The sequence below is a fragment of the Dermacentor andersoni genome, chromosome 1, assembly GCF_023375885.2.
Source record: "Dermacentor andersoni chromosome 1, qqDerAnde1_hic_scaffold, whole genome shotgun sequence".
In the NCBI taxonomy this organism is placed as follows: domain Eukaryota; kingdom Metazoa; phylum Arthropoda; class Arachnida; order Ixodida; family Ixodidae; genus Dermacentor; species Dermacentor andersoni.
In genome coordinates, this window is record NC_092814.1 from 55,062,320 (window position 1) to 55,080,286 (window position 17,967).

Here is a 17,967-nt window from a genome sequence, read left to right on the forward strand (position 1 = left end):
CCCCTGAAGAGGATATGGTTCAGCCATTCAGACTTCAAGATTGGAATGTACAAGCAGGCAGCCTTCAGGTAAGTGGTGTCACAAACACCAAACATTTATAAGCATTCAAAAACAAGCACATAAAGCCAATGATCACAGACATTTCAGATCTACAAACTGTTGTGATCAGCCGTTTAACCCGCAAAACAAGTTGCTCACAAAAGACACGACAATGGTGAACGAGCTGATGACCTCGTCAGAGCCATCCCCAACTGCGACGATTCATGGTAAATAGATTAGTTATGCCAAGAGGGACTCTGCCAGGAGGGGTGCACGGGTATATTTCTTCACATCACCTGACATCAGCCGAAACTACCACGTCTGTGCCAGAGACAGGACCATTGTGCTTCCCCCTTTCCCTGTTCATGCACAGTGATGTGCAAGTATTTTGAACCAAGCTTTCCTCGGAGGAAAAGGGGCTACCAATCTCCGGATTGGCAAGGCATGATGTCATCCATCCCCTGATGGAAGGTGACAGGACCAGGCCAACGGAGGGGTTAAAAAGAGATGGACATTTAGAAAAAAAGATTGGCTGCTGGAACTTGAACCTCTGTTGAGAGTTAGCGCTCGTCCTGTCTGCTCCTTTCTGTGTCCGTGTTTCACTTCGCGCTAGAAGCCAAAATCATGTTGAACCTCTTATCTTCAGTAATTCTGCAGCATTCTTGTACTTGATGTAACATAAATGTGAGTGTTTAAAACATCCTGGATGTCTAACCCAGCCCAACGTTCCCTCACTCCTCCACCATGAATGGATATCTCACATCTTCAGACCCCCGGTTACAACGACACCCATAGGAAATGTGTCAGTGTCAAGCCTACCTGAAACCACACTTGGATTTCCTGGGGAACTGTAGTGGCTTTGATATACTTCATCCCGAAGGTGCCTGGGCCGTGTCAGAGACCACTGCATGATGGGAAAGTTGAACATAGTAGTCATTTTCACATGTTCAGGAACTTGCAACATAATTGTCCTTAGCATATACAGGGTGTCCCAGCTAACTTTAGCCAGAGTTTAAGAAAATGCAAATGCCACATAGCTGGACAGAAGAAGGGTAATGTTGTTTGCCATCACTTGGAGATACTCAGATTATTGTTTTCATTCTACCTAATTACATAATTAATCCTAATTAATTATTCAACTTCTCAAATATTATAATTCAATGAAAAGTGACAATGAGAACATTGTAGAGCAACATAAAAAACTCCCGATACAGCTTTCTGTTGCTCAATACGTGCTACATAAAAGTGTTTTTCTGAGCATGAACGAAGCCCGTGAATACACGCAAAGTGCCTCGAGTGACCAGTCATGTGGCAAATTTGTGTGAAAATGTTGGCTTCTATCACGTTCGAAAAAACACTTTTACGAAGCACACATTGAGCAATAGAAAGCTGTATTGGGAGTTTTTCATGTCGCTCTACAATTTTCTCATTACGCTTTTCATCTAACTATAATATTTTAGAAGTTGATTAAGTAATTAAGACTAATTATCTAATTAGGAAGAATGAAAAAATTTATTTGAGTATCTCCAAGCGACGGCAAACAACATTACCTTGGTTCTGTCCAGCTACGTGGCATTCACGTTTTAAAACTCTGGCTAACGTTAACTGGGACACCCTGTATATAAAAGGAAATCTTAAATGATGAAAATTAGTGCAATATGAATGCTCAGACTGTAGGATAACATGTTCATGCGCCACATCAACAACAACAAAAAGTGACATGAAGGAGATTGCACGTGTAGGCATGAAAAAAAGAGCCTATTCATCATAACTTTAATTTGGTTTGGTGATCAAAATGTGTAACAGCCTTACCTGAGGTCCCTGTCGGCAGTTACCACCCCATGGTGGTATAGTCAGCCACATTGACACCAAGCTTCTCGTGGTTAACACATTCCGTAAATGCCAGCTGCAAGTATGCAGAAGTGAAAAGTAAGAATTTAAAGATAGAAAAAACATAGCAACAGAATGCTGAAAGCCTTCTTTCTTTTCTTTTTTTTTTGCAGGTTTCACTTGTTTTATATATTTACCAACAACTAATTTTATCAAAATCATGTAACATCCATCTTGGCCATAGCACAAGACAGGATCAGCTTTACTGCATCAAAGCACATTGCTCAATTCAGTTTGATAGTTTTGTAAAACTATGTAGATAAACAGACCAATCTGTTGCTCCGATCTAATTCTTTTTCTTAGCACATGTCGCATGGCCTCGGAATAAACAGCATGAATACACTGTGAGCAGTGTGCACAGACACAATCCGCTCAGCCAAAGAAGACAACTTGGCACAACACTGCACACGCTTTGATAGGTCTGTCCCCATTTCTCTATGAAAGAGGGATGTCAGTTCATGTGCCGAACACCTGCCACAGGCTGAGCCCTGTTGAATCTCGTGCTGTCCTAGAGCACTTGGAGGAACTAGTTGCAGCACAGTGACAGCATGTGTTGAAGAGATGACAGTGAATACAAACAACTCTAATGCTCCTAAAATTTGCTAATTACTTTTTTTTTTCGAAACATAGTACTGGGAAATGCTTTTATTGCATTTATTGACTTACAATATGCAAGAAAGCTTTAAAAAAACTACCGACTACATATAAGGGACCCCTCAACTGGTTTGGAATGGGCACATTTGATGCACAGGACCAAATAAACACAACAAATTGGACGAAGGCAACATAAAACAAAAGCCAGTGGCAATGTTTATCTGACAGCAACATATGAACACACAGTTGTCAGATGCACATAAAAAACAAGCAGCAGGTTCACAAGGTCTGTACCCTTTAAAATTTATGTTAACAGTGTGGAAAATCATTTGGTCAATTGGGTTGCTGAATTATGCAAGGTTTCATTGTCATGTACATTATTTCTGAGGCAGGACTGCACTTTAAAGTTAAATTAGGTTGGTATGGTAGAAAGCAACCATTCAATTGAAGGCACACATATAAGGTTCAGCCAGCTTATCTCGCTCCCATGTTGAAGCATAAAATGATCCTGAGGTATATGATCGACACATTCCATTGCAACATGACAGCCTACTAAAGTTACATTAAATTGTATGCAGTGCAATCAAAGTTGAAAGAATGCATTACTGAATTATGTAATTAGAAGCTAACGAACCACAACCCTGCAGCTGGATTCACATGACGAGACGGATCACCGGTTCACTCTGTGGACGAGCATAACTGGCTGAGTGCTGCCGAATCGTGCTTCACACAAGCAAGCTGCTGGTGGGCTGCAAGTGGCACGATTCATTGTAGCTTAGCTACGTCACACTCCTCTGCAGACGAGTGTGACATTCAGGGAATGACGTGCAAGCAAGCCGTCCCATCATATGAATTCAGCTCTAAAAGATTCTGGCCATTCAATTGGATTTAGTTAACTATGCTACTGTGTAGCACTTATAAGTTATTAACCATTCTTAACAATGGCCTCTTAGTTCTTGCAGTGAAAACCACACAATGACCTTGGATTCCCAAATAATACCATAGGGACCCTTTAGGTAAACACACAAACACTGAAAGCAGCTAATTTTTGGGTATCCTAAACTGAACACAAGACTTTTTGTACAATTGGTAAATGTGAACAAGAAAAGAGGAGGTGGACAAGTGCCTACAAGTGATCTTTGCAAAGATAACCGCATGCATATCCTTCATTTGTCATTGGTTGCTAAAGAAAGGACGTTCTTTCCTTTCTTCCTTTCTTTCATTTCTGCCATCTTTTCTGCCCAAAAAGATCACGTTCTCGTGACGCCTGCGGCAGAAAGGACGTTCCACGTCCGCCGCCAAGGTCTGAGTGGTGGCGCTGGCTAACACTCCCATACTAGGAAACATAAATACGCAAGAAAGCGGATGGGGAAACGGCGCCGCGGTAGCTCAATTGGCAGAGCATCGCATGCAAAATGCGAAGGTTGTGGGTTTGGTACCCACCTGCGGCAAGTTGTTTTTTCATCCACTTTCATTTCCATTAAATTTATCGTTTCTTTATTTCATTTATTAAGCACAAGCAATTTCCCCTATGTTGTCCTTGGTGTCAGTGTTTGTTGGCTTCTTATGATATGACTAACAGAAAATCGGGACCCTCGGTTAATGCCCTTCCTTCTTGCTGATTGCAAGACATTTGTATGGCATTTATAAATGACTTCACTGCTGATCTTTAGTCTTGTGCCCTGTTTGTGGCTCCACCGCTGATCTTCAGTCCTGTGCCCTGTTTAATGTAGCTCATATTTAACATCATCCTGTTACACGTAATAATGATATGACAAGTGTTTTCAGGTGGAGCATGCATAAAAACTTGCACATTGTGTGACATACGAGAAATTAATCCAACACATATCAACGTTATCCTGTACAGCTTACAAAAAACATTCGGTAGTGCACTCTTGACAATGGACTATAAAATAGCTAAGAATTACTTTCATAACTAACTTAAGCTAGCATTCTTTTTCCCTTGATGTTAGTGAAAAACCTGCTGACTATTATGTGAATATATCTTTTATTCAATTTCTAGGGCATTGCTTATGCCCTGAAAAAAACAAGGCATGTGATTCTTCACAGGAAACTTCAAGGATCAACTAGAGCCATGAAATGCAGAGTAAAGTTTGTAACCATGACAAAATGTATATTTTTAATCATAAATGAGTGGTATCCATGGTTTGATAACACTCTCTTCATACAAAATAATTCTAAATGCCCAAAATAATTATACATATAGACACTAGTAAGAAAATTATACGTGGTGTTTCATGGTGCAAGAGCCAATGGCCATTCCATGAGTGGAACAAATGGATTGATAAAGTCACATGTATGACTTCTATTCTAAATAATGAAAGAAGTGTGTTAATATAATGTGGTTTTTCCTACTACAGTGGTTTGCAATATATTTTAGCATAAAGTTTGCCACCAGCTTGTTTATTTTCTTCAACTTTTGGCATATTTTGCCCACACACACATGCAAATCATGCTAATGAAGGTGAATATGCTGTCTGTGTGGAGGCTGCTCATATTGCACAAGCATTGGCTTGCCACACAGCATGTTTGCAAAGCCAAGTAACTGCCACAGTCTCTGAAATGCAACAAATAATGGTACCCTTGTCCTTAACCCTGTCGCATGGGTACTTCCAAGCACACTTGAGCCAACCACAATCAACTTAATGAATATAAAATGCTGCTGCACAGCCTACTTCTAAGCATGCTTGGCTTTCACTTTTAAAACAGTTGCACCCTTTGGCAGGTGAAGGGTGGCCAGAAGAAGGGGGGCATATAATGGACAAAGTTAGAGGAAGCGAGAGGTGCCACTGGGTTTGCTGTTAGGGATACTCTACAATGGATCAAATCCATGTCATCGATCAGGTAATCGAGAAATACGCAGAGTAAAATCAGCCTCTCTATATGGCTCTCATAGATTACTAAAAGGCATTTGATTCAGTCGAGATACCAGCAGTCAGAGGCATTACATAAGCAAGGAGTATGGGACGCTCACATAAATATCTTGGAAAGTATCTACAGATTCCACAGCTACCTTAATTCCTCACAAGGAAAGTAGGAAGATACCTATAAAGAAAGGGGTGAGACAAAGAGACACAATCTCTCCAATGCCATTCACTGCGTACTTGGAAGAAGTATTCAAGCTATTAAACTGGGCAGGCTTAGGAGTAAGGACCAATGGCAAATATCTCAGCAACTTTAGGTTTGCACATGACACTGTCCTGCTCAGCAACACTGGGGACGAGTTACAAGTGATTGAGGACCTTAACAGAGAGAGTGTAAGAGTTGGGTTGAAGATTAATATGCAGAAGACAGAGATAATGATCAATAGCCGGGCAAGGGAAACAGCGTTCAAGATCGCCAGTCAGCCTCTAGAGTCTGTGAAGGAGTATGTTTACCTAGGTCAATTAATCACAGGGAACCCTGATCATAAGAAGGAAATTCATAAAAGAATAAAAATGGGTTGGATCGTGACGGCAGACATTGTCAGCTCCTCACTGGAAGCTTACTATTATCATTGAAAAGAAAGGTTTACAATCAGTGCATTTTACCAGTGCTGGCATATGGGGCAGAGCTTGGAGACTGACAAAGAAGCTTGAGAACAAGTTAAGGACCGCGCAAAGAGCGATGGAACGAAGATTGCTAGGCATAACTTTAAGAGACAGAGAGAGAGCAGTTTGGATCAGAGAGCAAACGGGTATAGACGATATTCTAATTGACATTAAGAGAAAAAAATGGAGCTGGGCAGGTCATGTAATGCGCCGGCTGGATAACCGTTGGACCCTTAGGGTCACAGAATGGGTACCAAGAGAAGGGAAACGCAGGTCGAGGACGGCAGAAGACAAAGTGGAGCCATGAAATTAGGACATTCACGGGCTCTATCGTTGGAATCGGCTGGCGCAGAACAGGGGTAATTGGAGATAGCAGGGAGAGGCCTTAGTCCTGCAGTAGACATAAAAGAGGCTGATGATGATGATGACGACGATGATGATGATGATGATCCTTTGGGGTGTATATTTGTCCAACAATAATCGTCATCTGCCTTGCTTGCGTTTCCTTGAAAACTCAGCGCTCGCTACTTTCCTGTCAAGAATGCTGTGTCATGCTGATAACACGCAAGCAATTTGTGACTTGGAAGTATCGGGCTCACAGCATTGAAGAAAGGAAATATGGGCAAGACAGATGACGATTATTGTTGTGGGACAAGATAAGCCCAAAAGGGTGTAAACTTTTTCAAGAGTGTTGATACCACTCAACTCAATTACGATCAAAATCACCCAATGCAAGCAAATGCTGCCTTTGGCACATTCATGCACAGTGTTCACACCCACTAAACAAGAAAAAAAATTAACCAAGAATAAACTCAAGAAAGAATAAACATGAAGTGATGCTTTGTATTATTATTTCTGCTTAAAAATGCAGTAATTCAAGTACAAGCTTGCACTCAATACAACAAATTATATTAACTAAACATAGCTTGTCTGTCGCCTGCAGTTAAACATACAAAATAGCATTTTCCATGTAAAATATTTTGCTACATAAGGGGCATATTTGTCAGCTACTGCTGTTTGGTCACATCCAGTGATGTCTGGTTGTGCATCTCTTTGATGAATGCCACCACTACACATAAAAAATTTGGACATGATGGCCACAGTTGGAATGTGTAGTGGCGTCTTTTTTCCGTTACGTCACAAAATTTCTGTGCGTAGCGAAACTGTGTGGCAAGGACGGCAGTTTAGATCCTCATTGGAGTCGACGTGCATTGAATTTCCTGCGCGCGCGCGAACTTAGCGCCAACGCGATTGTGCACGCCCAGGTACGAAGCCAAATGGGCCCCAGAATGACCGTACAGCAGCGCTTGATGTACAGTCAGTTCCATGATTAACTCAAGCACGCTCGAAAGTAGTGAGCAATTTGGCATGCATGTGTTGAAGATAATCCCAGTTGCAATTCAAACTTTGCTGGAATCTACACTTTGCACAAAACCGCTCAACGCGGCAGTGATGAAGTCTAAGCGACGCTTCGAACACGCAAATAGAACACAGTGCCCGAGACACCCCTACAAAGATTAGACAATTTATCTCCCCGCGATAAGTGGAGGTCCTCTAGGTTTATGAACTCTTGATGACATTCGACACTTTCAGACGCACTACAGAGGCGAAGCTTTTGTTGTCTGTGCGATGACTAACCAACGATAGCTAATTATAGCCAACCATCCCTAGCACACCCACATGTACGATTAATGAAGACAGCGCAGGAGTGTCAGAACGTAGTACCTATAAACGCTGTGCGCTACACATATTCCACGGGATCTTAAGGAAATCTATGACAAAGAATTTATTGCAAAATACACAAAGAATAAGGTTAGCAATATCACGCGGGCGGAGAAAATATGAGACGAACCTCTGGAACGCGTCTGAAAAAAAAAGAAAGAACAAGGGAACGCTGGGACACCCAGTAAACCGCGAGGTCTTCGAGCTCTTTTAACGTTACTGTGAATCTTTTGATGGCGATTGCAAGATTGTAAAGCATGCAGTACAGCACAGTACAGCACAACTAGCACACTAGAACACTATCCTCACTGAAGGAACGCACACAACTGACGGAACACCGTACACCAAGTTTCGTGCGGAACGTAACATCAGAGCAGTCAACGACCGAAGTTATTCCCTGCACATCCCACGGGCGCCAGACAAATCAGCTCAAGCGCAAATACCACAAGTCAGATCGTGAATTAATGGAAAAGAGGCACAACTTTATCCACATTTGACGTTCACATATCCGTGCCGCGCCGTCCTAACCGATGATTTAGTAAACTCCTCCCGCGCACACAAGTATAAAGCTTTGTTCATTAATACCTGCAATCAGAACGGCATCAACTGCCGCGCGGGAAGCATTGCACAATCTCTTAAGGACGCGCGCAGAATAATTAATCGCTTGCCTTTGACGACGGATCCATTGGCGAGAGAACGCTCGGCCATTCACCAACTCCAGCAAATGAACGAGCAAGCGAAGGTAGTGCAAAGACCGAAGCGACCGAAGCCGTAGGGCCAAAGGCTCGTGCGCACCCGCCGCGCGAACACGCGAGCGCACCTACGTGCAAAAATGAAGAAATGTTCAAGAAATACCATTTTACATGTAAAATAATAGTTTTGAGAAAAATTATTTATTGCCGGCTATTCAACAGCATACTACGGCTTATATTAGTTTCGGTTTCGGCTACAACGCCAAGTGCAAATGCGCTTGAAAGCGCGACGAAACTGTGCGTACCTGCGCGTATGTAAGCGTGTGCGCTCTTCGTTTAAAAGAGTGACGTTTTAAAATATGGTGTCCCTTCTAGCCCGTTCACACAGCGTGAGTAATTAATACGGTAAATTTGGGCGAGTCCATGCATTTAAGTAAGAAGAAAAAAGAAACAATTCAGGCACTGAACAACAACTATTCAAGAAACAAAAATATAATATAATTTATATTTACTATTAATTAACTATGGATAGTACAGATCAATAAATTAACAGAATACAAGAAATTCATATGTTTCTTCTGAGGACCATGGGCAAATACCCCCCTCGTGGGTACGTGCCAAAATTTGAAGGAAGAAGAACAAGAACAATTCTGCATTGCTGTGGTGGGCGCTGGAGTTTTGCATGAAAGAAGCGAAAACCTAATAAGGGTTCGGCATCTACTGTTACTGTAAGCATTTACTTATAATTCAGCGCGGCGTGTACGTATGTCTGCAGGTCATGGTATTTATGCACAAGCAAATAAACGACTAATCGCAAGCGAGACTTTAACAGCGGAGAAAAGTAAATTGGCGCCCAGTGTGCCAATACACACCATACTTTTGGTTCCTAATAGTACTACCGCTTCGAAAGCCTGCTAGAGCAATGCATACAACGTGCTGTACGAGTGGTAAATTGTGTGCATGGTACATATACACATTGCACAAGTTATATGTTTGTTTTTGTTTTTTCGCACAGCTGTGATGTCGTCCTCTGGACTCATGCTCAGCACGACGTTTGCCGTAGTCGCTGAAGAATGAGTGTAGGCTTTTCATCCAAGCCCAACTCCTGCATGCATGCAACTACCCTGCTTCTTGCGGCCTTTTTCTGCTATACAGTACAAAGTTTCAAGCCAGATCCTGGTCACTTCAACACACCGCATGAAGCCATCGAGTATGTTGCATGGAAAGCTTTAAAGGATGGCAAGCCTTCGTGTGTTACAGTTCATCCCTTAGGAGTCAGCCTATTCTGCATCATGGGGGAGTGTATCCAGGATGGGAATGGAAGCTCTTACTGCAAATGCAGCCAATACTTTACAGGCCTCACATGTTCAGTCTACAAGGGCAAGTGCGCATCAGAAAGCATCTGTAGTCCTCACTTGTGCCAGGACAACCCCAACAAAATTAGCTTGTACGAGTGTGTGTGCAAGCCCGGCTACCATGTTCCCGACAGCCCAGCATTTTCTCACTGCATGCCAGACAGTATCCTCAGCAGTGCTATGGGGGAGAAATACAGCGAAAGCTCAACCAATGCAACCACACTGCCATCCACAGTGGCTCCCGATGAACAGCTTGCAGAAACAAGCATGCTTTTGAACATCTCTGAGGACAACACCAGAACTTCTGCAAACCCCGTCACAACAGAAAGCAATGCCTCTCAACCAGCATTGAAGTGCAGAAGCTCAGGATTTAACATGCACTTTATTCAGCAAGACGAAGAAAACAAGACAGCAGATGTTTTCACAAGAGCATTCCAAAATGATACTGGGCAAGATGAGCCATCTGAAACCACAAGAGCTGTAGAGACCAACAGCCATAGTACAGTCCTTAAAAATCAGCAGTACCCTGCAGCTTACAGTATTGATGATCGAGACAAAACCAAGGAAGAAACAGAAAAGAATGCAACAAAATCTCATGTGGGTCTCAACAGTGTACCTGTTACAGTAGCATTATCAGACTACTACGGATCCCTAGTGTCTGAACCTCGGCAGCACAGCAAACGAGGAGTGAAGCTGCAAGTACCTGTTATACAGAGAAGGTGTGCTTCAACTTTCCAGAGGGAACAAGATGGGACATTTGAAACTCAACTAACTCTAGATGACCTGACAACTTATAAAGCTGACAGTGAACAAGGAGGTGTTGACAAGTATCACATGCCTATCAGCAGCCATCCAGGTGACCAAGTAACAGAGCTTGAACATATAATGAGCAGTACTGCAGTTCCTCTGCAGCCTCTTCAGAAGGAATCTTTGAATGAAGATGGTGAAGACTATGAAGTCACTCAGTTCAGGAAAAGGCTTCTGAAGATGGCAGCTGCCAAGCTTTTTAGGAATGAAGGGAATAATGACAATTTATTGCTCAGACCTGCTGCCTATTTAGCTGCCAGTGAAACAAAACGAAAGCAAGCTAGAAAGAGTTACATGAGACATAAACAACTACCTGTTGAAGCCCAGGATGACATTATTGATAGCTTGAAGCATGCAGTAGAGGTTGATGAGTACAGAAAGACAAACAGTACCAGTAAACCTGGTCATGACAGTGAAATGACAGAAAGAACTATCATGGTGCCTGAGAGGAGAAAACGCAGAAAGTCAAGTCTTCTGCAAGAAAACGGTGCTGTAGATAAAGCCAGCACAGAACAGAAACAACTGGCTGTAAGTTCAGTAATAGCTTCTGAGAAGAGAAAGGAGATGTCTAAGATAATGCAACAGCACAAATCATTTGGGTATGTCGGACATTTTTCTGAGAAGAATCAACCGCAAGAAGCCATGAGACCTGGTGAAAACCATGAAAGAAAAATTAGCAACTTGCAGAAATACGAGCTAATGCCTGTTGGGTCAGTCAGACAAAATTTTTCTGAGAGTAATTATCTGCAAGAAGCCACATACAGACCAGGTAAAAACTATGAAATAAAAATTGGGAACTTGCAGAAATACAATGTAATGCCTGTCATGAACTGGACAGAAAACACACTCTCACAGAACAGAGATAAAATGACCCATATGATAAGTGATGCAATAAGCTGGAAGAACGAAAAGCTTGGGGTTCATTCCATTTTACCTGATGCTGGCGCCAAGTGGGTGCATAAATTTCAAGAGCTAGAAGTGCAACATCAAGTTACAAGCACTACAAAAGATCAGCTGTCAACATGCTGTAATAATTCATCAATGCTTACGTCAGATTCAAGGTCCAAAACTTCTCTTGCAATGAAACAATCCTTTTTGGACAAAAGTATTCACTGGAATATTTCGAAATTTATTAAGAACCAGACAGAGCTCAGCCATAAGTCGCACTTGTTACGTGTACAAGATAACGTTATGGTTAAAGACGCCAAAACAAATGACAAGGTCACTCCAAAGCATCAGAAAACAAAAGGTAATCATTTTACAGGCAAAAATCCAATGCTGTTCTTCAATGTAACAGTTTTAAATGATGGTGGCAGGAACAAATCATCTGCTTCGTACCTCGTTCCTTTTGCTGGGAGCGGAGCCATTATGATGTCATGGGGCATATACAATGACAGCTCCTCATGACAAATACTAGTTTGTTTCTACTGGCAAAGCTTTATGTGTACCACAAAAAACAACTAGACAGTGCACCATACCCATCAGCCTGGTGTTTTACTAGTGTGGACTAGCAAGTGGACCTCTGTGGCTAAGCAGTGACTTGTAATGGAAATTATTGCATGTGGTGCCACTTACACACATGATATTCGAACAGTGTTGGTAGAGCTTATCTTGCAGTGCTTTTTTTTTTGGCTCCAACTACTTGAAAAGCATGTCACCATTAAGATTGAGCAGCAAGTGTACTAACTCAGTCTTTATAAACTGTTCAGGCTTGCCGCGGTGGGTGATTGTGTGAAAAGTGTAGTCTGAACAGATGCAGTGACTGTTGAAACAGCGCCTCTCATAAATTAGCATTATTTGCTGCGCCTTAAATTGATTTGGTTATCTGCATTCTGGATAAATGTGTGTTCTTACAGCAATGCAGGAATTTAACTGCATTCTGGATTACAGTGTGTTCCTACAGTAATGCAGGATTCTTCCAGTACTACATAACCTTAACATACCGAATTGGCAGGAAAAATACAGTAACCATTTTGATGGTGCAGCAATTATGCCAGTGATACTAAGAAATGAAATGTCCTTTCATCGCTTCAAAATTTTACTTTGGTAGAGACGTCTGGTAAGACAGTGTTCTTTTTTTTATAACCACTAAAAACAATTAAAGCTAAAGCAATGATAAAAACATTCTGCTACAGCAGTGGTATACCCCAGTTTAATGTTTTTACTTCCAGTAAAACAGGTCTGATTGCAAAACCAAAGGCAGGAATGATTCTCACTTTAAATACACACACACAAAAAAAAGGTTTCGCAAATGCTGAAAGCAGAAAAAAAAAATCATGGCATTAGTGTCAAAAAAGTTCTTCACTGGAACTTGTGACAACACGAATCTGGATGACAGAAATTTGCAATTTTGGCGAGTAATCGAACAAGGAATGCCGGTTTAACCCACTAGCGCCCAGCGTACTTTTAAAAGTACAGTGCCACTTTTTTCATTTATAAACAATTAACAAAGAAACATGCTGTGTTCCTCAGTATGCCATTCTGCTAAGAAGGGTCCTGCCAAGATGACCACATTGTAGTTTTTCATCAGCTACAAGATGTATTTGATCTATTCATCACCAAACTTGGAGAAATGCTGAACATAGCAGGTGCTGCTGTACATGCATCTTCTTTATTTTTTGTCAAGCATGACATATATATGCTCCTCAAAGATGAAGTTTGCGTGTAAGTTGTAGAAAAGAATGGCGTAAACAATGAATTCATGACATTTCATATAAAATACATATTTATAGCATCGCAAGAAAATGAATGCAGGTGTACTTTGTAAAATACAATGGGTCTATGTGTATGCTAGAGGGCTGTGTTTCTTCTCGAAGCACATACGATGGTTTTTTACCTTTAATTCGACAAAATATCTTGCTCGCTACAAAAGCTTCAGGGACAGTTGCATGCAATAAATATAATAAGGATTACATCAACACTGCTATTATTCCTCCTGGTTCCTTTCTTGCTGCTGACAAAGGTGATGATGCTCTTCTCAGTCAATAAAATAGCGAGCAATGTTGCAGTAAATTTACATAAAAAGCAATTACATATCATATGAACATTATTTAAAAAGAGATAGTTTATGCAGGATTTCATTACAAATTGAAAGATAGGTGGGAGGAAGCGGAAAACAACAAAGATGATATATGTTCCTGTGCCAATCGAAATGAGATAATTATGCAATGAAAGTAGGACAACCCACTTGGGGAGCCAGGCATACACCACATTTCATGAAAGGTCAGAAAATTCTAACGAAAATGTCACCAAGCAAATCATACAACAGTATTGCAATGTAACAACTGACTCTCATTGAAGGAGATGCCACCAGTCTGTTGGATGGTTCAATTACCACTGAACCAAATAATGAGTGCTTTAGTCTTGAATGCTTGCATTCATCGTAAAATATCACGTCTAGATATGCACCAATAATATATATTCATTGCGCAAACCTCTGAAAGCAACACTAAAGTCCTTTCCCGTTAATTGATGAAGTCATGCTACACACTTGAATAGTCAAAACACATCCCAGCAAAGAATATTACCTATTAAAAGGCTAATTTTGCTATCACAAGCTTATGCAGTCTTGTGTAAAGGTTCATTTGACTCTTCACTGCAAGCCTTTATGATTTAGGAAGCTCCAAAATATCGCATATACATTTGATGACCTGCATCAGGTTTTACTCCCATAAGGCCTAGCATACTTTTTAAAGCACGCCATCATTAGTTTCAAAGAATAGTGCAACTCATGAAACTTCGACAATGCAGTTGCAGTGTAAAAAGATCATCTGGTACCAAAAATCAACAAAATTTAACGGGTAGATTTTCCTTGGGTGCAAATGGGTTAAGCCAATATTGTGACAAGGGGACTTGTCTTTGTCAAGGCAATAACTGCTTTCCTTAGCAGCGTTGTAACAATGGCGTTGCCAGAAATTTCGTTCGGGGAGGGGCTCGCGTTGCGGCTCGGCCTCCTCCTCATGAAATTTGTCAAAGTATCAAATACATGAATAATAACTACATTGCCATTGCCAAAAATGCTGCAAACAAACTCTTAAACGCTACACACTGTCAAGACAAATAAAATATGTATTTTTTCATACAATAATATACTCGTATGTCCCAAAAATTGTGCCTGAAATAACTGATGTCAATGCTTCCATGTTTTATGTCTATTTAATAAGTAAAGAAAATATCACACGAACGTTAGAACTATATCAGTTCGAAACCAGCAAAGCAGTGCCTGCCGCTGATATAAAAAATGTAAAGGCCATAAAATTAACAACTTCGGGACAAATATTTTATTGAAACTTTTATTGAATTTTATTGAAATTTTATTGAAACTGTCATTCAAGAACCTTGTTTACATTTTTGTACACATGCAACTGTCAGGGAAAAATCTCAATGACGCTGCCCTTTGTTCCGATGTATTACGCAGGAGCAGCTGTCACCGGTCGTGTATTGTGAGTAATGCCACCGATCCAATAGGCGCAACAGAGAGCACATATAGAAAGCAGCAGTTTTCTAAAATATGCTAGGGTGAGACAAATGAATGTGAACAAATGCGAATATATGACAAACGGGGTACTTTATTTAAAGGTACTCTCCATGAGCATTTAGAAATTTGTCCAACTGACTAATGAGTCGCATGATTCCCGTCTCATAAAACTCCTTGGGTTGCCATTGAGAGTTGGACTTTTCCCCCCTTTGGCTGCTTTAAAAAGTGTGTAACTGGCTCTTTCAAGTCATCGTCCGACACGAATCTGGTTCCCTTGAGCTTTTTATTCAGTTGCCCCAAAGTGTGGAAGTCGCAAGGCTACAGGTTTCTGCTGCAGCGTTTTCCACTTGAACTTTGCCAGTTTTGTGTTAATCACATCAGCGATGTGGAGACGGGCATTGTCATTGAGCAAGATGACCCCATTCGTCAATTTTCCACGTCGTTTGTTCTTCATCCGGCGTTTCACAATATCATAAACGATTGATAGTCTCTCAAGGTTTAGCAAATTCAATCAGTAATGGCCCCTGACGATTGAAAAAAAAGTCAACAAGACCTTTCCGGCAGAAACGACGGCCTTTGCTTTCTTTGGGGCTGGTGAACTCTAATGTTACCACAGAAAGCCTTGCCGTCGTTTTTCAGGCTCATAGTAGTGGCACCGTGATTTGTCGCCGGTCACAATTGCAAACAAAAAGTTGTCACAGTCATTATGGTACCGAATCAGATGAGTCAAGGCAGTGCCGAACTTCTCAGTCTTCTGGCGGTGGTTCAAAATCTTGGGCATCAATTGCGCACACAAGAGCCGACGATAGAGATATTCATGTATTATGGTGTGAACCAAACCGTGACTGATGTTCACACGATTGATCTGCCAGTTCATCGGTACTTATTCCCTGTTCTTGTCTAATCAGCTCATCAACCTTTGCAATTCTGTTGAGGGTGATTGCACAGTGGCTTTGGCCCGGTCTTGAATTGTCTTTGCAACTTTCACGTCCTTCTTTGAATAGTTTGCTCCAGCGCTTCAAGTGGCCAATGAAACGCAATGTTCAACGTGCAGCAATACAGCGACTAATTTCTTTTGGGAAACACCTTCAGCTGTCAGAAAACTCACGACACCACACGGTTCAACTTTTGGAGAGTCCATTACGTCACGCAACCATGTTCAACCTAGTGTATGAGAGCATTAAAGAACATTTATCCTCACACCTGTGTGTCACTTTTGGGAATGAGAGATGCCTGTGTGCTACGCGTATGCCTCGCAGATAATGAACCGAACAATTATTGCATGGGGTGGGTTTACTCACTTTCATTTCACTCACCCTCGTGCGTTAGAAATGCGAAGATACAATGGAATATACAAATGCAAAGATCCAGCTTGATAAGGGGCAAGAAAGTCTGTGGGGATTTTTGGGAATTCGACATGCCATTGCGCGGGCGCATTTCACCTGTTTATGCAATCTCTACGCCTCACTGCCTCCTCGCTCCGAACCAGTTGTCAGCGGTGGCGCTCCACTCGCAATCGTTCGCAGTGAGGGCGGAGCTACGAAGTCATGAAGCGACCCCTGGTGGCTACGGTCGTGACGGTAGCGTGTCTTTTCTGCCTTGGGACTACACCAGGTTCCTCTGCTTCCTCTCGTCCGCCGACACCTTTGTGGCTAGGACTGAGCTCACGCACAGTGCCTTTGCCCATGTGGAGAGCACGTACCTCGTGTTGATTCTGTCCGGACGCTAAGCCGAAGAACGGGTGCCTATTGCTCGCGCGAGGTCGTACCACGCCGAGCCGCACTTATCGGAAGCCCAAGCCGAAGGAGATTGCCCGAGCTTTCGCGAGTTGGCCCATTGGTTATTGCGAGAGCAAGTAGCATACTTGCCGGGACATTTCCTAGCGGCGTGTCCCAGCTTGAGCCTGTGCTCTCGCAGCGACGTGCTATAGGCACTCCCAACTGTATTTTCGCCCTTGGTGCGGGACCCCTTTGGTTCCTCGCTGCCCCGGAGCAGGCGTTTGAGCAGTGTCGGGTGCCCCCCGGATACAATGAATGGTTTCCGCTAACTCAGGGCAATACTGTGTTCTTGCATGCATCACTCGGTATCCCCTTGTGGCCTGAGCTCGCACGCAGCGGTGCTAGAGGCTGACGGCTGATGCGGCCCTGTGGCTCACTAAGCTCGAACCCGTAGTGGTCGGTACTCCTGAGACCCGAAGACCCCACAAGTGTCACTGGAAACAAAGTCTACTGCACGTATACACAAAACCTCGCAACAAAATATTTAAATGTACATATGAGTCTCTAATAAATCTACGTATCTAAGGAAAAGTCACCGTATATAATGCATCAAACAAGGCAATGAAACATGTTGCACAATCACAGATCACAGAATCCTAAGGCCCCCCCTCCTTCAGCTCCCCTTGATGTGTCGCGCGCGACGAAAGGCGGCGCGCTTCCTCCCCCCTTTCATCCCTTGCGCACGCAAGACTGAACCACCATCGTAGGCTCATCCATGCCACTCCCCCTCCTCCTACACTTTCACTCGCACATACAGCCTGCGGCGCACGGTCACAATGTTATCGCCCTTGGACTTTCTACGGAACATGAAGGAGATGGCGATGGCAGGAATGCACCTGGAGTGTCCATATAAGTGCATTCGCAATAATATAATAAGAGTATCCAGCAACTCAAGCATCCCGTGGGCCATTACTTTCTGCCAAAGAAGTAACAAAATCAAAGTTTCACTATGCGGTGATTCGCTGCGCCGCAACGTCTTTTTTTTCTTTTGTGAGGCGGGGCACCGAAAGGAAAACAAAACGCAAAGGAAAGCATGTTGGCCACAATCGAATGCCTACTTGA

At 42.4% G+C, this 17,967-nt stretch overlaps 2 protein-coding genes and 1 non-coding gene across 9 annotated transcripts in view; 2 read left to right on the plus strand and 1 right to left on the minus strand.

Moving 5' to 3' along the window:
- Window positions 1–8,631, minus strand: part of LOC126544472 (uncharacterized) — a 79,156-nt gene extending 70,525 nt beyond the window's left edge. For 2 of the 5 annotated variants that reach the window (XM_055061503.2, XM_055061501.2), the window contains exons 1-3: window positions 8,465–8,631; window positions 1,852–1,945; window positions 859–943 (exon numbers count right to left, since the gene is read on the minus strand). In XM_055061503.2, the coding sequence (XP_054917478.1) occupies window positions 859–912 (54 nt within the window). In that variant the 5' untranslated portion in view covers window positions 913–943; window positions 1,852–1,945; window positions 8,465–8,631. The remainder of the gene's footprint in view (window positions 1–858; window positions 944–1,851; window positions 1,946–8,464) is intronic. The other 3 variants (XM_055061502.2, XM_050191802.3, XM_050191803.3) reach the window with 3 other exon arrangements.
- TRNAL-CAA (transfer RNA leucine (anticodon CAA)) lies at window positions 3,902–3,974 on the plus strand. Its single transcript has one exon. It is a non-coding gene; the product is annotated as a tRNA-Leu (tRNA).
- Window positions 8,632–9,083: 452 nt separating the features above from the next.
- LOC126544474 (uncharacterized) overlaps window positions 9,084–17,967 on the plus strand; it is a 36,068-nt gene continuing 27,184 nt past the window's right edge. For 2 of the 3 annotated variants that reach the window (XR_008608521.1, XR_008608522.1), the window contains exon 1: window positions 9,084–9,216. Coding sequence is in view for 1 of the 3 variants with exons in the window: in XM_050191806.3 (XP_050047763.1) it covers window positions 9,562–12,057 (2,496 nt within the window). In the remaining 2 variants the exon portion in view is untranslated. Of the gene's footprint in view, window positions 9,217–9,503; window positions 16,328–17,967 lie in introns of those variants that run through there. The other variant, XM_050191806.3, reaches the window with a different exon arrangement.